General features: G+C 46.5%; 1 protein-coding gene across 1 annotated transcript in view; it reads right to left on the bottom strand.

Moving 5' to 3' along the window:
- Window positions 1-5301: 5301 nt before the first annotated feature.
- The window catches only part of Mertk (MER proto-oncogene, tyrosine kinase), a 106431-nt gene continuing 90077 nt past the window's right edge, over window positions 5302-21655 (bottom strand). The window contains 4 exon segments of the mRNA NM_022943.1: window positions 5302-5815; window positions 12323-12459; window positions 13810-13969; window positions 16526-16635. Coding sequence (NP_075232.1) covers window positions 5302-5815; window positions 12323-12459; window positions 13810-13969; window positions 16526-16635 — 921 coding nt within the window.

Raw genomic sequence — 21655 nt, 5'->3', positions numbered from 1 at the left:
TTTTCAAATGTTCAGGGCTATGGCTGAGAACCACACAGACCCGAGGTACTCAGGGAGGAGGCTTAGGCATGTAGAGCCATGATGGTGAAGGGGAAAGTGTGATAAAAAGCGTTCATGCTGATTAAATGCGAGTTCTTAACAAGCTGACTCAGAAAATGGCGTTACATAGAAATAAGAAGTTTAGCTAAAGGTTCTGCCTTTAAGACAGGTGGCTTACCAACGGGCTTGACTGCACAATTTAGAAAAATAAAAGAAATTAAGCTGTATTTCAAATTTCATCACAATTTACGTTTGCTGAAGCTGTACCTTTTGAAACTCTCATTAGGACTCCTTGCTCATTAAACCCCCTTTCCCTTACAAACTCTGTCAAGGAACAACCCTGTTTGCCAACTGCCCAGAGAGCAAATCCTGCTTGCTTTAAGACAACCAAAACTGTGCCTGTTTAGTTGATCAGAAATGTAGCCTTTCTTTTTTTTTCTTTTTTCTTTTTTTCAGAGCTGGGGACCGAACTCAGGGCCTTGCGCTGCTAGGCAAGCGCTCTACCACTGAGCTAAATCCCCAACCCTAGCCTTTATTTTTTATTTATTTATTTTTTTTTTGGTTCTTTTTTTCGGAGCTGGGGACCGAACCCAGGGCCTTGCGCTTCCTAGGTAAGCGCTCTACCACTGAGCTAAATCCCCAGCCCCATATTTTTTAAAAGATTTATTTTATGTGTAGAAGTGTTTTTGCCTTCAAGGATATCTATGTACCACATATGTGCACCTCCTGTGTAGGTCAGAAGAGGGTGTCAGGTCCTGTGGGACTGGAGTTACAGACAGCTGTGAGCCGGCATGAGGGCGCTGGAATCCAGCCCCAGTCCTCTACAAAAGCAGTCCATGCTCTTCGTGCCCAGCCATCTTGCCAGCCCCAGTAATGTAACGGTCGGTCGCTGTAACCACAGTTCTTTGATCCTACAAAACTCACTGAATTGCTCAGAAAGTGTAACTTAGGTGTGGGGAGTACCTGAAAGCTACCTCCCTGCAGCTAAAGATTCTAGCTGAAAGCTATATAACCTGTGAGAGGCTTTTGATCGGGGCCAAAACCTCCTTGAACAATGGCTAGAGATTAGGGCTGGGTGCTACAATAGTTTCTCCTTTTCAGTCTTTTTTTTTTTTTCTTTTTTTTCTTTTTTTCGGAGCTGGGGACTGAACCCAGGGCCTTGCGCTTGCTAGGCAAGCGCTCTACCACTGAGCTAAATCCCCAACCCCTCCTTTTCAGTCTTGGTGTACATGTTTGAACCTCAGAGAGCTTTGGGTGCCTTGCAGCTGTGGTTATGGATGGCTGTGGACTGCTGTCTGGATGCTGAGGTCCGGTGCGAGAGCAGCCAGAGTTTACAACCACAGACTCCAGTCTCCTTCAAATTCTTTAACAATGTTTTTGACTACCATGTGCATGGGTTCATAGGTGGGTGGGTGCTTGGGTGGGTGGGCAGGTGTGTGCATGCGTGCATGTGCATGCTATTGCCCTTGTTCAGAGGTCAGAGGACAGCTCGTAGCATCAGTTCCTCCTTTCTACCATGCAGCTTATGAGGCCTATGAGTTGAATTCAGGTAGTCAGGCTTAGTGGTAAACACCTTTGCTCCAGAGCCATCTCACAGGCCCAAATTCTCTAAATTCTTGGGTTTTTTTTTTCCCATCAACAAGAAACTTTGCACAAGTGTTAAAAAGTATTTTATTATCTGGAAGTGGTGATGCACACCTTTAATCCCAGTACTCAGAGGCAGGCAGATCTCTGTGAGTTTGAGCCAGCCGGGTCTAGGAAGGGAGTTCTAGGACAGTCAGGGCTTTTACACAGAGAAGCCTGTCTTGAAAAACAAAACAAACAAGCAAAAAGTATCTTAAATTAATTTTTAAACTAGTCACAAAATTTCATTAATGTGTGTTTAAAATATTTTTAAAAGCATGACCTCTTAAGATATATTTTTATTTGTGTGCGTGCGTGTGTGTGTGTGTGTGTGTGTGTGTGTGTGTGTGTGTGTGTGTGTGGCCAGGGAGTTAGATCCCCTAGAGCCGGAGTTCCAGGTAGTTGTGAGACACCTGAAGTGAGTGCTGAGGATAGATCTCTGGTCTTCTGCAAGAGCAGCAAGCTCTCGCAACTACCGAGCCATCTCTCCAGGCTGTTTAAAAATATTTGTACATTTTTATTTTCTGTGTATGAGTGGGTTTTGCCTGACTGCCTGTACATGCACCATGCATGTGCCTGGTGCCCACTCTCCATCTGAGAATGTCAGATTTATTGGATCTGGAGTTAAGACAGCTGTGAGCTGCTAGGTGGGTGCTAGGAACCAAAGCCAGGTCCTGTGCAAGAGCAGCCAGAGCTCATGACTGCTGAGTCACCTCTCCTGCCCCATAGCATAATCTTTATAGGCTATGACTGTCTTTGTCCGTCCTTGCACTAATAAAATGTGATGCTGGCATTTGATAAGGATGCAGATTCATCTAAGCTCCTCAGAACCTTCGCACAGTGATAAAGGAGCCACCCTGGGGATGGGGACTCTGGGCTGGCAGCTGGGGCCAGGACTTGGCTGTGGGAAGCTGCAGCCCTGAGCCCTGTATACTCTGATCCCTGAAGCCTGCTGGTAGCCTGAGTGAACCAACTCTCAAGTTTGAAGCAAAACAGTTCTGATGATGCCAAGGGCCCGCAATCCCTGGGCAGTGTTTCCATGGGTGGCATCCGGCTACTGCCCTCAGTCGGCCTCTTACAGCCCCAGCCTTCCCCGTCTTGGAGCAGGGATAGTGTCATACCTACCAGGAAACTAAGTGAGCACCATGCTGGCACAGCGTGGGCAGTATCTGTATGCTTATTAAATGTTTAGAAGCTTCGGAGTAGAATCCTGTGATGTGGATGAGTGTCCCCCAGGGGTTCCCAGAGTGATGCTATTGGGAACTAGTGAAGTGCGTAGGAGGTGAGATCTACTGGAGGTCCTTCAACCTTTGGAAGAGTATTCCAGAAGGCAACTGTGGGACCCTGCCCTCTCTGCTTCCTGGCTGGAAAGCATCTTACCATCCGCCATCTTACCAAAGATGGGACCAGGGGGTTGCCCTATCTAGGCTTGTAATCTCCATATTGTAGGTTAAATAAACTTACTTTCTTTGCTTCTTTCTTCCCTCTTCCCTCCTTTTTTCTTTTGTCCTTCGTTAGTTCATTTATTAATTGCCTCTAGAGTTTTGTTGTAATGTGAAACTTACTAGCACAAACTCTAAAACACGTGATTACTTAAACGTTCTAAAGACACACAGTAAAGGGAATGGACAGACACAGGGTGGGAACAAGGCAAGTGCTCAACGACTGGTGGCTGAGCCAGAAATGGCAGAAATGGCAGAACTCTACAGCCTAAGCCCTGGGCCTGCTCTGCCCACCTCCTGTGAGTGACAGCTCTGCAGTGGAAATATGACTCACTGCTCAAATGCTTCCACATCGTCTCAGAGCATGTATAATCTTAAATCCTTTATTATTTTTATTAATTTAGTGTGTGTGTGTGTGTGTCCATGTGGAGGTCAGAGCACATCTTTGTTGGCTCCCTCTTTCCACCATGTCAGTCCTGGGGATGAAACTCAGGTCACTGGGCTTGGTTACAAGTACCGTTAGGAGCTGAGCCATCTTGCCAGCCATTCTTCTATGGACTCCTGGGATGGTTTGTCCATGTCCCTCAAAGCAATGGTAAGAATGGGCACAGGAACAGTGGTGAGGGCCAGCCATTAAGGGAACTCCTTTGCAGAGGAAGGTATCGGGGCTGCTGGTGATGGCCGTCTTTCCACCTCTGAAGCATGCCGAACACATTCTTCCTCATTTGCATTTTATTAGGAAGTCATCAGACAATCAGTTGAACATTAAACAAATCATTTTTACCACACACACGACGTGTGGGGGCATGCCCAGCTTCTCCTGAAGGTCAAAAACGAAGTCAAACCTGACATTTCTTTTTACAAACACTTATACATTTAATACTGTGGAAAAGAAGACAGTTTTAAAGGAGTGACATTGATTCTGTACAAATGTTAACACTGATGGATACATTCTGAGTTCTGCAAGGTCAGTGAAATAAGTCATCTTTTATTAAAATATAATATCCTTGTCTCTTTCCACCATATACATATATATTCTCTCTTTAAATAAATATATTATGTATTTTACTTATATTTTTCTTACGTATGTATATTCGTGTGTGTGCATGTGCGTGTGTGTGTATACACAAAAAACAGTATCAAATATTCACTCCTCAGGTGCTGTCCACCTTTTTTCTTTGAGACAGGGCTCACTTGGCCTGGAACTCACCTGGGTAGCTGGCCACTGAGCCTCAGAAATCCATTGAGAGCATCTCCCCAGCACTGAGATCACAGTGTGTGCCACCACATTCAAAGTTGTGTTATGTCAGATCTAGGAATCAAACTCACGTCCTGGTGCTCACAAGTCAGGGACTTTACCCACTGAGCTATCTCCCCTAGCCTCTGTGTTTTTATTCTGCACTGCTTTGAGATCTTGGGATGGAATGCAGGGCAGTCCACAGGCTAAGCACACACTCAGCTGCTGAGCCACACTCCCAGCCTTACTATTGGTTTACCTATTTTTAGGTTTATTTTTATTCATGTGCCTGTGTGAGGGTCTGCCTCGTGTGTGCAGGTACCCTCAGAGGCCAGAAGAGCATCAGTCCTCTAGACCTGGAGTTACAGGTGGTTGTGAGCCCTCTGATTTAGTTGCTGGCAACATTATAAAAGGAATCTTTATTAAAAAGTCGTCTCTCAAGACCTTGGTTATGTATTTATTTGCAAAACTGACTCAACGGCTTTCACCTGGTGCTGTCAGGCCACGGACTCGATTTGGTAAGAAGAGCAAACACCAAAACATCAGGTATAACCAGTGTGGTGGTTTGAATAAGAATGGCCCCAATAAGCTCATAGGTTTGAATGTTTGGTCTCCGGTTGGTGGAATTGTCTGGGAAGGATTAGGAGGTGTGGCCTTGTTGAAGGAGTTCTGTCACTGGGAGCAGGCTTTGAGGTTTCACAAGACTGGTGCCATTTCCCAGAGTGCTCTCTGCCTCCTGCTTGCTATTCAAGATGTAAGCACTCAGCTGTTCTTGGCACCGTACCTTCCCTCTGCAATCACGGACTCTAACCCTCTGAAACTGTAAACCTAGCTAAATACTTTCTCTTAAAGATTGCCTTGGTCATGATGCTTCGTCACACGCAACAGCAAAGTATCTAAGACAACCGGATCCATGAAGCAGTATTTGCTTGGTTCTGTCATGCCTCCTCTCGGCTGGTCTCACATCAGAACTTCAGAGTCTCCCGAGGAGTCGTCTGCAAACAGAAGTTCATCTGGTGATGGGCTCCCCAAGGGTAGCGTACTATGGTGAGACCAGGAGATGCCATTTTTGGTGAGTCTGTCCTCTGGTAACACACCATCTTTTCCAGCTGTGACTGTAGCAAATGGAGTGGAGGCCACATCTTCCCATTCCTCGTTGCCCCCATTTAAGATGTATCTTTCCTCATGAAGGTTGTTCTCGTGAACTTCCGCCATGACCACGCTGACAGCAGCACCTGCTGTGCAAGAGGCAATGATGGAGTCAGGATCAATGTTCATGTCTAGCCCTGCGAGGGAGGACCTGTTGGCTAGGCCCTCGCAGCTCTCTAGTAACTGTGTATTGATGTAGATGATGGATTCTTTGTCCTGGGCATCAGGCAAACTCTCGGAGAGCTTTTCCAGCTGCAGCCTCAGCACTGAGAAGGTGGGTCGGTCCAGGGGATCAGCACTCCAGCAAGAGTACATGATTTCATACCTGATAAGAGACAAGTGAGTGTTACCTAGCAGACCCAGAACCCACAGTGCAGCCACCCCTTCCGCCTCAACCAATGCTTAATTTCATTCCATTTTAATCAGTATTTGTGCTACTTTTTATGGAAATGAATAAGTGGGGGAAGTGGTCTAATGGTTACTCAACTTTTAAAATGTTTCATGTGTTGTGTGAGTATGTGTGTGTGTGTGTATGTGTGTGTGTGTGGTAATATGTACTTGTGCATGCGTATATAGAGGCTTGGGGGCATCTGATATACTGCTCTACCCCTGTTCATTTTATTCCTTTGAAACAGGGTCTCTCACTGAACCAGAGACTTGTTATTTTGGCTAGATTGATTGGCCAGGAAGCCCTGGAAGCCTCACATCATCTCTGCCCCTAACAGCACTGAGGTTAGAGGCACCTCACTGCCAGGCCAAGTTGTGAACATGGGTGCTGGGGACTGACTTCAGGTTGTCATGCTTGTTCAGCAAGTACTCTTACCTACTAAGCCATCTCTCCAGCCCCTTCTCTCTCTCTCTCTCTCTCTCTCTCTCTCTCTCTCTCTCTCTCTCTCTCTCACTCACACACACACACACACACAATTTCTGTTGCTAAAAATAGAAGATGCATCTGGCAATTGTATCTCCTTTTGCAAATAAATGGATGTCAAATCCATTTCGTATACAGACTTGGCAATCAAACCAATCATCTCTGTAAATAAAGTTTTATTAGAACACAGGTATGCCTATTTGCCGTCTGTGCCTTTGCTACACTTGTGGCATTGAGTGGTTGCTACAAAGGGCCCTCAAAGCCATAGGCTCATCTATGTGAATGCTTAGTTTGCAGTTGATGAAACTGTTTGGGAAGGACTAGGAGGTGTGGCCTTGACAGAGGAGGTTTCAAAACCCACACCACACCCTTTTCAGGCTTTTTCTCTCTGACTTATGCTTGTGCACACTCAAGGACTCATCTCTGAAACTGTAAACAAGCCCCCAAGTAAATGCTTTCTTTCATAAGCTGTCTTGGTCATAATGGTTCTGCACAACAACAGAACTGTAACTAAGACATTTACCAAACAAGTTTGCTAACCTCCGTCTACACCATTAAATTGAATTCTTACCAAGAACGCGGAGTATTTGGACCAGTGGACTAAGTAAGGAGGACCCAGAGCTAGAGAGCACATGAAGAGTGACTGAGTGGTAAGTAGTGTGTACCACTCCATTCCCGGCTTCTGTGTAAATTACAGTCCATGCCCTGGCTTCATTGGGAGCAGCAGGGAGCAGAGGAATGAGGTTAGGGTTAGAAAGCCCAATACACAAGTGCTCCTCAAGGCATTTCTGCTTTCTACAGGGGCATGTGTCTCTCTTCTGGCAACTTCATCCCAATGTCTAGTATCGTTAAGGATTACAATTGAGGGCCATGGGAAGGAAATGACAACAGGAAATTGCTGGGCTGAGACGCGAGCGTTTCATTTAGAGATTTCTCTGCTTTGGGAAATTGATATTAATATCACATGATAAGAAAACTAAGGTGAGGGCTGATGAGATGGCTCAGTGGTTAAGAACACTGGCTCTCCCAGAGGTCCTGAATTCAACTCCTAGCCCTGGATGCTCAAAACTATTTCTGTAGTGCCATTGGGATGCAATGCCCTCGTTTGGTGTGCAGATATATGTGCAGACAAATTATAAACACATAAATAAATCTTTAAAAACTATAAAACCAAGCTGAATCTAGATTATCTGATGCATGCTGATTACTGGCTTCCTTAGGAACAAAAATGTGCAGTTCCCACAATCTACAGATCCTTGGGCGAGTGTTAGTCCTTACACACAGCACACAGATCTCACCTGTGCAGACATTCTCATGGCCTTTCACTGATCTGTTTTTGCAGCCCTTACCCAGGGCTGTTACTTGGTTCTGGAACTCGGAAATTCACATACAAAGGGACGGGACCCCAACCCAGGACTCCACTCGGACACTGCCTTGCAGTCCTGAGTTTTGTCTTAGCTTCGGGAGCTCCTTTGAGTCTAACTCACTCTCAGTAGCCAGCAACTTAGACTGGGCAAACAATGTCTGGTTCTGTTTTGGAGAAACATCAGTCAATCTGCAAGACTCCAATTTTGCACAGAACCTTGAGCCGTGCTTGTTTGTTCACATGGGCTTTGAGAAATTCAGTCCCTAAGGACTTAACATCGTTTCCTTTTCTGTGTTGCAGTGCAGGACTCTTTACTTCTCTTTTGTTTACCTCACATCTTAGAAGCAAACACTAAGTGACTTATAGAGAATAGAGGCAGTACCATCCTGAAATTATTTTCCTTTCATCTCTAATACTTTATGAGAATATAAATATAACTTTGTGCGATGTGATATATATATATACATATATATATGTACATAACCGTGTGTGTGTGTGTTTATGTATGATAAGAAAGTCCTTGCTATATAGTCTGAGTTGGCCTCAAACTCTTGACCTTCTTGCATAAAGTACACCTCACTATGCCCATCTTAAATATGGCTTTGAAAGATATCATAAGGGCCAGGAAACCGCAGGAAGATGATATCCAGAAGCAATCCACGACCAGATTATGATGGTAATTATCTGTCTGTGGTACTTAGGATGTTACCAGGGTCTGTGTGCATGGTAGGCAAGTTCTCCACCACTGAGGTACCTCAGCTCTGATTATTATATTTGAGAGACCACTTTGGTTGCTGTCTAAGCAGTGAAAGAGGACCCCTGGGGGAGGGAGATGAAAGTTCTGCACAGAACATTGTACTTATGTCATGATGTCATCATGATGGGAATGCAGATCTGGATTTCTGTGATCTGTCAGTATCAGCAACGAGAAAAGAAGATGGAAATTCTGGGATTCTTTTTTTTTTCTTTTCTTTTCTTTTTTTCGGAGCTGGGGACCGAACTCAGGGCCTTGTGCTTGCTAGGCAAGCGCTCTACCACTGAGCTAAATCCCCAACCCCCGGTTCTCTCCTTTTTTAAAAAGATTATTTGTGTGTGTGTGTGTGTGTGTGTGTGTGTGTGTGTGTGTGTGTGTGTTTTGCCTTAATATATGTCTGTGTGCTGAATGTGTGCGTTGCTCATACAAGCCAGAAGAGAGTGTCAGAGCCCCTGAAACTGGAGTTATAGACTGTTGTGAGCTACCATGTGGGTGCTGGGAATTGAACCCAGGTTCCTTGGGAGAGCAGTCAGTGCTCTTAATTGCTGAGACATCTCTCCAGCCCTCTCTTGTTTTGTTTAATCAGACTCTTGGAACATAGTCCTGCCTGCCTTGACACTCACTCTATAGACTAGGCTGATCTCAAACTCACAGCTGGTAGGGAAGGGCTGAAGGTGCCAGAGAGACCTTAGGGAGCTCAGCTAAGGAGATGTCCCATAGGAGTTGATTAACACGCCCCAGAAAGTGGCATCCTGGGTAGCAGGAAGCAAGACTGACAGTCTGGTCACTCCATGGTAGCAATGAAACTGCTCTCAGAGGTGACTCTGGGGGTTAGAGTAGAGAGTAGGGGCCAAGGGGCTCCATGACATCTGTCTATCCTTTTCTGTTTCTCCTTCCTTCCCTGCATCCTTCCCTCTCTCCCTTAGCTCTTCCTTAGCTCTTCGTTTTACAGTAGTAGACACTGAACCTGTGGCTCTGTGTAGGGCAGGCAAACACTTACCACTGAGCTATATTCCCAACTGGCATTGCCACGGTTCAGACAGTTAGCTTAAAGCAGCCAAAGAGAAGCACACACAAGGAGCGCACTCATCCCAGCCATGCTTGGACTCTGAGACACTCATCTAGTGAGTGTGTCTGTGTGTGTTTGTTTCGAGTATGTATGTGCAAGTGAGTGTGAGTGTGTGTGTATGTCTATGAATGTGTGTGTCTATGAATGTGTGTGTGTCTATGAGTATATGTGTTTGTGTGTCTGTGAGTATGTATGTGCGAGTGAATGTGAATGTGTGTCTATGAGTATGTGTGTTTGTGTATCTGAACGTGTGTATGTCTGTGAGTGTGTATTTGTGGCTGTATATGTGTTTGTGTCTGAATCTGTGTATGTGTGAGTGTGTTTTTGTGTCTGCGTGTGTCAGTCTGTATGTGAGTGTGTGTATTTGTGCATATGAATGAGTATGTGTATGAGTGTGAGTTTGTGTGTCAAGTACAGAAGTTTCTTTTTGGGTGCTGTTGCTTGTTGGCATCCACATGAGGGGTAAAGCCTGCTCCGCTAACCTGCTAACCACATCACATCTGTCAGCCCAGGGCATGCAGAAGTCAGGAACATGGGGACGGCAGCCTGTCTGCAACCACCTGGGTCCCCAGCCAGAGGGCGGGAGCTGACTCTACCAGCTAAAAGTGTTCTCAGACAACACCAGCTCAGCGGTCTCTTGTTTTAGTTTGAAGTAAAACTTACAAACCACAGTGCGACACAGCTTGGAACTCACTTAGGTCGTTGGTAATGTCAGTCTCTGCTAGCGCAAGGGGAACAGCGGTGAAAGAAACCACCATAAAACTTCCTGGACAGTGTGGCTGCACAGCAAGGCTTCCTCTTTTCCCAAAGCCAACGTTTCATTACCACAGCCCTTTCCAAAATGACCGTGAAACCTGAAGGCTAATTTAATCAAGGCCTTAAGATATTTTCAAGAGATTTGCAGCCTTTGTTTCTGTTTGGTCTCAAATATCTTCAACCACAAAGCAGGCTGAGGCTGGGAACAAAACAATCTTCCTTGTGCTTGGCTTGGAGTCTAAGCCATAGATGTACCTAGGAGGTTGTGTACAAAGTGACCTGGCCCCATGAGCTGAATGGGGCAGCAGAGACAGAGAATGGGGCTGAGGGTCTCGCATAGCACCAGCATCTCACAGGCTGATCCATGACAGAGCTAACTCAGACCAACATTTTTATAATGTTCTTGTTAAATATGATGAGAATATCCCATCCTTGGAGGAGACTCACCAAAGGGAGTGTAAGTCACAAATGAAGGCCGCACTGTATGTCATCGTCTTGAAAAGCTCAGCATAGAGCTTGGGGAGACCGGACTAAAGCTGAAGCTATGAAGATGCCCCAGTTGATAAAGCACTTGCCTACAGGCATGAGGACCAGGATTTGGATCCTCAGCAGATATCTAGAAGCCAGATAGTTTGAGTGGCTGGCCTATGCTTCCAGCCATCCTAATGTGAAGACAGGAGATATTCAGGGGCGAGCTAGCTAGCTAGACAAGCCAAATCCATGAGGTCTAGGTTCAGCAAGAAACCTTGTCTCAGCAAATAAAAGTAGAGATCTACTGAGCAGGACACTTGAAACCAATCTCCAGCCTTCAGATAAACACACACGCATGATACACACACACACACACACACACACACACACACACACACGTGTGTACCCCTCCCCCCCCACATAAATATACTGTGATGGTTACTGTTTTCAACTTGTTAGAATCTATAATCAGGGAGATGGGCCTATGAGCATGGCTGTGAAAGATTGTCTTGATTACCTAAAATATATGGGATGATTTATCTTAATCGTGGGCGGGACCATTCCCTAGGCAGGGGATCCTTGGCTGGATGAGAAAGGGGGCTGAAAGGCAGCAAGAATTCCTTACTCTGTTCCTTATTGTGTTTGTGATGTGACCAGCTGTGTCACAGCTTTGACTTCCCTGCCATCAGGAAAAGCACCTTGGACTTTGAGCTGGAATAAACCCTCCTCCACTTCAGTCGAGACACCACAGTTCTCTGAGAACATCACTATGTGACTCGTGATACAAGGTACAGAAAGTCAAGCCTGGGTCACACATGTGCATCATTATTGGACAGGGCCCGTCCTGGGTCTCTTCCCCATGATGCATTGAAGACTGAGAGAGGGCTTTGTTGGTTGCGTGTGCTCTGTGATGGGAGGTAGGAAAACTTACAGCTGGTGGAGCACAGATCTTCCAGGGAACGTTTTTAAACACACACTTTCTAGACCCGCTTTCCAACACTGCCGCACCCTCTGACACAGGGATAAGCATTGTCAGAATATTTCCCAAGCAATCCCCAGGGCCAGTTTGTCCTCAAAGGCACTGGTGCAGATTCCTGTTTCCCAATAAGTGCGATCGATCAGCCCTTTTATATACCATTTGAAATGCTATAGAGAAAAGGGATTACTGGGTTCAAGCGAGTAAGGGTGAAGGATCCCAGTACCTCATAGACTACAAAGTGAACCTTTTTACTGGCACCATCTACTTCCTAGTGATGCTTCTGCTGTTGTTTGCAAACACATGCTGGTACCTTGCCTTGACTGGTGGGGACTGAGACCTGTGGAATGAGTGAGCCACAGAGAGCCTACAGAAGCTGGACATACACTCCACCTGCATTAGGAAGGTCTGCTGGCCGAGGCTTCTGCAAGAGGCGTTCTCTGCACGGCCTCTCTTGGCTAACAGCAGACCCCACTTGCACAAGCCAGCACTGTGTTTCCTGGGTCATTTCACAGCCAGATAGCTGCCCACTGGGGAAAGCCCAGTGACGTGGGGGGATGTGCACTTACAGATCATCCAGGCAGTCCTCGGGCTGCTTCAGCCTGTGGCCGTGGAGAAGGTAATCGTACATCTCATGGTTCTGGACTCCAGGATAGGGAGTCATTCCCCGTGTTGCTATTTCCCACATGGTCACGCCAAAAGCCCACTGAGAACAAAGCCACAAGAAGTTAGGACAAAAGTCTTTCCACAAAGGCTGAATGGACTTTTTCATAGGGAAAGGTCATTTCCTTAAAGCCCTGATGATGAAGCACAAAGCTGGTAATTCTGTCTGAGGCCCACTGTTCTCCTGACACAGCAATCCATGGGGTTGAAGCCCCAGAGTTAACCATTCTGACTAAAGCTGTTTTGGGAAACTTGGCTAAAGGCAGACGGAGCCTCATCCCATATCAACACTGCTTACTTAGTGTGCTGTCTGCCCTTACTGTGGAGTATTTTCTCTCCCCGAGTTTGGATCAAGGGTAGGATTATACAGCATCTTTTACATAGCATATGAGTTCCAAGGGCTACTGAATGAACTCATTTACTTTCATGTGTATCTTAGTTATGGGCAGTAAGTAATTTGAAGCAAAGACACCTGGGAATCTCTGAAGGTCATATGCAAAACAAATGTGAGCACTTTACCATAACATACTAGTTGCTTGAATTAAAAAGTCTATATAAAGTGAATTAATTAATTAATTAACTAATTAATTAATGGAAAAAATGAAAGCCAAGTATAATGTTATACATTTGTGATCCCAGCTACAGGGGAGGCCGAAGCATGAGGACTGGGAGCTCAAGGGTTTTCTTGTTGACACAGACCGGTCCTCAGAAATAAAAGGTAGAGAGGACTGGAGAGATGGCGCAGTGGTTAAGACACTGACTGATCTTCCGGAGGACCCAGGCTGGATTTCCAACACTCACATGGTCACTCACAACCATCTCTAATTCCAGTTCCAGGGGATCTGACACTCTTCTGGCCTCCCTTGGCACTAGGCACATGATGGCGAACAGACATACATGTGGGCCAAACACTCATCTACATAAAAATAAATAAAAAGTAAAAGGGGTGGGAGAGACGACTCAGTGGTTTAAGAGCACTTTCTGCTCTTGAAGAGGACCCAAGTTTGGTTCCTAGCATCCATTTTGGATCACAGTCAGTCGCCTGTGATTGGCTCAGGCTGCAGGGGGTCTGATGCCTCTGGCCCCTGAGAGCAGCTGCATCTATGTGCACATATCCACATACAGATCACATACCTATACATGATTAAAATAAAGTTGTCTTAAAAGTAAAGAAGAGGTTGTGAACGTCGCTAGTGTTCTCGTAGCATGTGTGAGGTCCCAGGGCCAACCCCAGAACAACAAAAGGCAAAGGAATGAGTGAATAAATGAAATAAAAGCGTGGTCTGAGCATGCTCCCAGCCCTCAGTTTTATCAGAGCGTAATTCGCTACATCGCCAGGCTCAGTCGTTTCTCTCAGTGTGTCCTGTCTGTCACGTCAAAGCTGTGTACGTACCACGTCACTCTTGCTTGTGTAGACTCGGTCCGCCAGGCTCTCTATGGCGATCCACTTCACAGGCATTTTGGCAATGCGGCCTTGGCGGTAATAATCACCACTGTAAATCTTCTTAGAGAGGCCAAAGTCTGCCACGCAGACAGTCATGTCATCCCGCAACCTGCGAAGGGGAAATTCTGGTCCTCAGCACCTTGGGAGCAGAGCGCTTAATCCTATGCCTGTATAAGATGCAGGTCAGAATGGATGAAATGTGACTAAAGAAGACATGGGGAGACTGTGGATGTGAATCAGTGGTAACATGCTTGGCTAGGACGCACGAAGCTCTTGGTTTGATTCCCCAGCACAGCATAAATGGGAATGGTGGTGAATACTTCTAACTCCAGCACTTGGGAGGTGGAGGCAGGTGGAGCAGAAGTTCGAGGTCATCCTCAGCTGCTCATTAAGTTTAAGACCAGCCTAGGATACAGGGCATTTTTATAGAAGGAGGAGCGGGGAGGGAAAGAGCAAGAAGGAGAAGGGAAGGAAGGAGAAGGAAGAAGAGGAAAAGGGAAAAGAAGAAGGAGAAAAAGGAAGAGGGAAAGAAGAAGTTAGAGGAGAAGGAGGAGGAGAAGGAGGAAGAAAGAGGAGGGGGAGGAGGAGGAAGAGGAAGAAGAAGAGGAGGAAGAGGAAGAAGAAGAAGAGGAGGAAGAGGAGGAGCCCATGAGCCATAAGCTTGGGATAGGAAGTTGTTTTGAGGTCAAAGACACAGCAAATAACAGGGAGAAGATGTGACTGTACTCCCACCACTCTGGCCTGTGTGGGGCTAGTCTGACAAAGGCACCCAGGCAGTGTCTGGAGGCAAGGGCGTGGGGGATGGGAAGAGTTGTGGCAGAGCAGAGTGGAAGGAACAGCAGCTCCCTTAGTCCTTCCATGGATTGCATCGCCATTGCCATCCTGTCTGGAAGCGGCATCAGACCTGTGGACCAAGCAAGGCGGTGTGGAGGCATAGGGGAGGTGAAGTCTGGGAGAAGTGGGACGCACTCCTCAAAAGATGGTGCTGAGGGATTGCTGGCTAATGTGGACGGCTGTCAGAGGAAGGACCTGGGAAATTAAAGGGAAATAGATTGTCACAGTCCACACCAGTAAAGCAGGTCCTAGACAAGAAGGAAAGGAAGAGAAAGAAGACAGAGAGGAGAGAGGAAAGGAGAGGGGAGAAGAGGCAGGTGTCTGAGATATCCTTGTCTGCCTGACAATAACCCTTATTCTTTCTTTCATTCCTTTTTTGTTTTTAAAAGACAGGGTCTCACGTAGCCCAGGTTGGCCTGGAACTTGCTGTGCAGCTGAGGATAATTCTGAACTGTGGATCCTTCTGCCTCTGTCTCCTGAGTGTTGGGGGTAAAGGTGTGTACACCCCAAAGACCCACATTCTTAGTTCAGGACAACCAGACAGGCAGTCTTCCTGCCTGGTAGGAAAACCATGAAGGAAATGTAAAAAGAAAAATTCATGACTCTGTATCCGCAGTCAGAAAACAGTAACAAACCCCAAATCCTGGGGGGTTTAAAGACTAAATTAAAGGGGGAGGGGGAGAAGGAGCTATGGTTGAGAAGAGTGAGTAGCCAACTTTACAGTCAAACCTCTGACTAAGACAAACACATACGTACGGGTCACTCCCTCGTCTCACAACAGGCAAGCTAATCAAGGAACAGTTAAAATGTTTGCAGATTTACACCAAGTGGTTCTGTCAAAGCAGGTAAAGAAATGGAGAAAGTCCCAGTCCAAAGTAAATTCTTATTATTCATCATCTGCAGTGGAAGAAAAGCTTCTAGACATTTAAGGTGCTAAACGTTATCACAAGGGTTGGGTAGGTAAGAACACAAGTTCCTGGAAAGAAACTACGCCTCCCATTGAACCTTCCAGAAGGCTGATTGTCTGGTTAGAAGTTCAATGAACGAGGAGGAACCATTGGAATGCCGCAGGGCAGAGTCTAAGTACAATATATCTTGAGTTATCTTTAGCTCACTTAACTGCCGGTCTCTGCCCTCCTCTGTCTGTCCAGTGATGAAACCACTCTGGATGCACTGATTTAGCAGACCAACCAAGGCCAAGAAAGTCGTCATCCGGCATCTGAGGCCTGCCTATAGCAGAAGTTTTTCCACTTGCTATAACCCACCTACCTGATGTTTCCACTAATGTATCTGAAAGTGTGTTGATTTATGATTTTCTTTGTTATGTTAATGTAAAAACATGAAAACAGTTACCACTCTGGAATATATGACCTTGAGGCCGTTGAATCTGTATTCTCAGGCCATGGTCACTCTAGAACACACTATTCCTTACCTTCCTTGAGGAGAGAGCTGTGTGTTGATAAAGGCATTGGGAGAAAGTCTTCGGGACTTCTATTGTTGTTGTTCAAGTTATACTATGGTTAGCTGACCTCCACATTATTGTGAGTTCAAAGATAGCTGACAGCAAAAGACCCCAAAGATCACGCCTAGCACCCCTAGCCTAGTGACAAGGAGGAAGCAGGCTAATCATAAGGGAGCACGGGTGCTAATCAGACTCTTAGAGGCAGAGACAGAAAACCCCCAAGGAAGAACCAGAGTGACAGAAACTCCATACAAAGCAAGGCACTCTGCCCCACCCCAGGCCAGATGCCCTCCGTAAGCTAATAGCAGGTCACTCCCCACGCTATGAAGTCTAAGGACCCTGCCTCCCCAGAACGGCCCAGGTTCTTACATGCAATTCCGAGCAGCTAAATCCCTGTGGAGAAAATTCCTGCTGCTCAGGTACTCCATTCCCTGGGCAATGTCCACCATGAACTTCAGCAGTGTCTGCAGGGGGATGGACTAAGGGGAGGAAACAAGAAAAAACATTAATGCTTTAAAAGGAAAAGCTGGCAAGTTACTCTCAGCAAGGGGAAAACAGTGCTGTATTTACTTCTATTTTATGTGCATGAGCACTTTGCCTGCATGTATGTCTGTATTTACTTCTATTTTATGTGCATGAGCACTTTGCCTGCATGTATGTCTGTATTTACTTCTATTTTATGTGCATGAGCACTTTGCCTGCATGTATGTCTGTATTTACTTCTATTTTATGTGCATGAGCACTTTGCCTGCATGTATGTCTGTACACCATGTGTGTGCTTAGCATAGGAGAAGGCCAGAACAGGGTATCAGAAGCCTGGGCCCTATCACAGTGTCGTAAGCCACCATGTAGGGATCAAGCCTGGGTCCTCTGCAAGAGCAGGCAGTGTGCTCTTAGCTGCCGGCCATCTCTGTAGCCCTGAAGTGCTGTGCTTATTTCTTAAGCCATAGCGGAGACACAGAGAGACAGTTCTTTCCTTTCTTTATCATTAATGCATTTTTTTTAAAAAAAAACAGACTCTTTGTTTTGAGACAAGGTCTTCCTACAGAGCTCAGACTAGACTACAACTCAAGCTCCTCCTGCCTCAGTTTGCCCAGTGCTGGGATGACAGACATGAGCCACCACACTTGGCTCAGAAATAATGCAGAAAAACAAAGAAAGAAAGAAAGAAAGAAAGAAAGAGAGAAAGAAAGAAAGAAAGAAAGAAAGGAAGGAAGAAAGAGAAAAGAAGAAAGGAAGGAAGGAAGGAAGAATGCTTCAAAAAAAAAAAAAAAGGAATGAGTAGAAATTCTAAAAACCTTTTGGAAAATACCACATTCTCCTTACCTTTAAAAAACTATTTCGGGTGAAAAATATTTTGTATCTTTCCATGTTTTATGAGGCCGAAGGTAAGCTTTCACATCCTAAGTCTCCTGGGCCAGAGGACCATACCAGGCAGAGAGGACGAGGGAAGGGTGCCCCATTGTTTGTTTTAAATTTTCTTTACATCTACCTACTTATTTCATCTGTGTGAGGGAAGGAGGGGTCGATTGTGCCACTATGTGCAGGTCAGAGGACAACCCCTGACAGTTAATTCTCTCTATCATGGGCTCCAGGGATTAAACTCTTGCTTTTAATGAGGGAAGAAGAGATATTCTAGGAAAGGGGCAGATGTTGGGAGGGGAAAAACCAACTTGATAGGAGATGTTTTTAATTCTGTATTCTTGCCATCATTTTTTTTTTATTCTCCCTCCTTCTCTCCTTCTCCCCTTATCTTCCTTCTCTTTCTCCTTTTTGGTGTGTGTGGCACTAAACAAGGTTGATCTCTGGGTCTTATATATGCTAAGACGGGCCATTTTACTTTGAGCTATTTTGGAAGATAATTTTCTTCTTCGAGATAGCAACAATAGGATAGACTTCGCCCTTATCGTTGAACTAAAATACAAGTATGCACTCTGAAATTCTATTTTTTTCCCTTCTGATGCCTTTCTTGAGTTACAGCCATTTAATGTTTTCTCTGTGTTGTAAAAATCAGACAAAACTGCTAGTGCAAGTAAACACACACCATCGGTGGGCTGGGAATGCAGTTCAGAGGGAGAGGACTCATGTAGCATACACACAACGCTGTAACCCTGGGTTTAATCCCCAGTATCATCAGCCCCCCCAACACACACACACACACACACACACACACACACACACACACACACACACGGGGGGGGGAGGGAGGGAGGGAAGGGGAGAGAGAGAGAGAGAGAGAGAGAGAGAGAGAGAGAGAGAGAGAGAGAGAGCGCCTTCCAGGCATTTAGAATTGTTTGTAAGAATGATAATAATTTAATGCCATTTCACAGTGTGGCACTGAAGAAAGTCTGACCACAACGTTCCTGGCAATCATGACTCATGAGTGGTCTGTTCATGGCCACATGCCCCCCACTACCACCCCTCCACATGACATTGGATTTGTCACGGCCCATTCTCCAAAGACTGTAAGTTTTCCAAAATGGGGTTCACAAGGGCGCTGCGTTTGGTTTTGGTTTTTCCCTTGGTACTGGGGATGGAACTCAGGGCCTGTGTTAGACAAGTCTCTATCAGCCATAAGCTCGAGCACTCGCTTTTAATGCCATAACTCCCAATTGTGATACATGCCAATTACATACGAAACCACAATGCCACAATTATCCTCACCCTAAAGTAACAGAGTCACAGAGAAAGGTTAACGAGTCAAACCTGGAAGTTTTGTCTCTTCTCTGTGTATTGAGTTTTCCGGATGCTAGTTTCCAGGAAATAGCAAATCCTATTGTCATTAGTAAGTAGAAGATACTACCTACTAGTTTGTGATTTTTTTTCTGTAATAATTACATTATTCTTGGAACCTATGACTAAAAGTTATTTAAAAGATAATTGCAGAGAACAGTTTTTAAGTGAGTCGGGTTGGCTGCTGGTATTGCGACAGAGCTTTCTGTCCTAGTGAGAACAACCTGAAGGCGAGACAAACAGTCTAGTCTCAGCTACGATAGAAGAAAAACATTCAGGAGCAAATTTCACAAGACGTATATAACTCGTGTTCTGGAAACAATACACAGCGTTGATGAAAAATTGAAAAATCCAAATATAAGAAGAATTTATCTTCCACATACGGCTTAGAAAATTTTATATCATGACGCCAATGCTGCTCAGCCTTTATAATCGATATGGACTCTGCTCCAGTGCCAGTGCAGCAGGGCTCTGCTTCTTTGTAAAATGTAACAAGTTAGTTCTAAAATTCCACGGGAAATCCAGGGAACTCAGAATATCCTCAACCCGAAGATGAACACAGCTAAAAGACTTAGACTTGCTAAAGACGCTCTAATTAGACTGGCCTAGTAAGAGGGCAGGTGTGCACACAGCCACTGATGAAATAGAATCGGCAGTTGAGCGCTGCAGAGATGGCTCAGTGGGAACCGTGTGTGGGGGGTACAGGGTGAACACTTAGGTTTGAATCCCCAGGGCCCATATAAGACCGGGTAAGATAGCAGCGGCTGAAGTCTGGGTGCTCAGAAAGGAGGGCCCTGAGACAGGAGGATCACCAGAAGCTCTCAAGACAGCTAGCCTGTGGCCCTCAACAGAGAACAAGAGATCCTGCCTTAAACGAAGTGAAGGGTTGGGATGGGCACCCGAGGACATCTTGTGCCACCACACCTCTGGGGACAGCAGGAGTGTGCCACCACGTTTGCAGGACCGGAGGCAGAAGCCAGGGTTCCAAATGCTTCCAACAAGTACTCTACCTGCTGTGGCTCTAGCCCTCACGGACAGCATTTTATAGCCCCAAGAATCTTGGAGGGGAATGCATCAGATGGACCTGTTCCTGATTGTGTTAAAATATTTTGCATTACTTGGAGGTCTTAGTCACCATCCTCACAACCAACTCTCACTGTAGCTCTTTCTCTTTCCTCTCTTGGAACCCTTAAACTTTTTTTTAAATTACATTTAATTATTTTGGGGCCTATGTATTCTTTCATGTGGTCCCTGGGGAGCAAACTCAGGTCTTAGACTCAGTGGCAGGCATCTTTGTTTACTGAGCTCTCCCTCGCCCCCTTCTCAGCACCTTAAATGGGAGAACAGTGTAGTATCTCGATAAAGTTATTGCAAAGAACGTGCTGTTCTAAGAAAAGGGATAGGGGAGGGGTGTGGATACAGACAGACACAGCAGGTGGAGAAAAACAGACCCAGGAGAGGTAAAGGACTGACTTCTCCCCTTCGTCTCTGGATGCTAGCACAGGACACTTAGAGCAGCCACCTTATGCCATGTGCAGTACCGCGTGCAGTACCGGCACGGATGGAAAGTCCAAGGGCGAGGTGATGCCAGGCACCTTATGCTGCAGCCAGAACACATCCCCTGAGGAGCAATGTGACCTCTGACTGTATCCCGGGCTGCCCTCCTGCTTATGATCCCCCTGCTTCAGCCTCCTCAGTGGTTGGGATCACAGGCCTGGGACACCAGACCCCACTCTCTATCTTCTTTTTTTTTTTTTTTTTTTTTTTTGGTTCTTTTTTTTTCGGAGCTGGGGACCGAACCCAGGGCCTTGCGCTTCCTAGGCAAGCGCTCTACCACTGAGCCAAATCCCCAACCCCTCTATCTTCTTTTTGAAGGTGATGTTGAGTTGTTTTTGGTTTGACATGCTAGTAAAGTCAAGTTCCTTCCTACAGATCCAAGGGCAACTGCAGGGTGCCTTAGTACCCCTGTCCATCCCCCCTGCTGTGGCTCCTCCCTGTCCGTCCTTCCCTGCTGTGGCTCCTCCCTGTCCATCCTCCCTGCTGTGGCTCCTCCCTGTCCATCCTCACTGCTGTGGCTCCTCCCTGTCTGTCCTTCACTGCTGTGGCTCCTCCCTGTCCGTCCTCACTGCTGTGGCTCCTCCATGTCCATCCTCACTGCTGTGGCTCCTCCCTGTCCGTCCTCACTGCTGTGGCTCCTCCCTGTCTGTCCTTCACTGCTGTGACTCCTCCCTGTCCATCCTCCTCTGCTGTGGCTCCTCCCTGTCCATCCTCCCTGCTGTGGCTCCTCCCTGTCCGTCCTCCCTGCTGTGGCTCCTCCCTGTCCATCCTCACTGCTGTGGCTCCTCCCTGTCTGTCCTTCACTGCTGTGGCTCCTCCCTGTCTGTCCTTCACTGCTGTGACTCCTCCCTGTCCATCCTCCTCTGCTGTGGCTTCTCCCTGTCCGTCCTCCCTGCTGTGGCTCCTCCTTGTCTGTCCTTCCCTGCTGTGGCTCCTCCCTGTCTGTCCTTCCCTGCTGTGGCTCCTCCCTGTCCATCCTTCCCTGCTGTGGCTCCTCCCTGTCTGTCCTTCCCTGCTGTGGCTCCTCCCTGTCCATCCTTCCCTGCTGTGGCTCCTCCCTGTCTGTCCTTCACTGCTGTGGCTCCTCCCTGTCTGTCCTTCACTGCTGTGACTCCTCCCTGTCCATCCTCCTCTGCTGTGGCTTCTCCCTGTCCGTCCTCCCTGCTGTGGCTCCTCCTTGTCTGTCCTTCCCTGCTGTGGCTCCTCCCT

The sequence above is a fragment of the Rattus norvegicus genome, chromosome 3 (assembly GCF_036323735.1).
Source record: "Rattus norvegicus strain BN/NHsdMcwi chromosome 3, GRCr8, whole genome shotgun sequence".
Lineage (NCBI taxonomy): Eukaryota > Metazoa > Chordata > Mammalia > Rodentia > Muridae > Rattus > Rattus norvegicus.
Note: the sequence above shows the minus strand (reverse complement) of the source record. Positions and strands in the feature narration are given on the sequence as shown.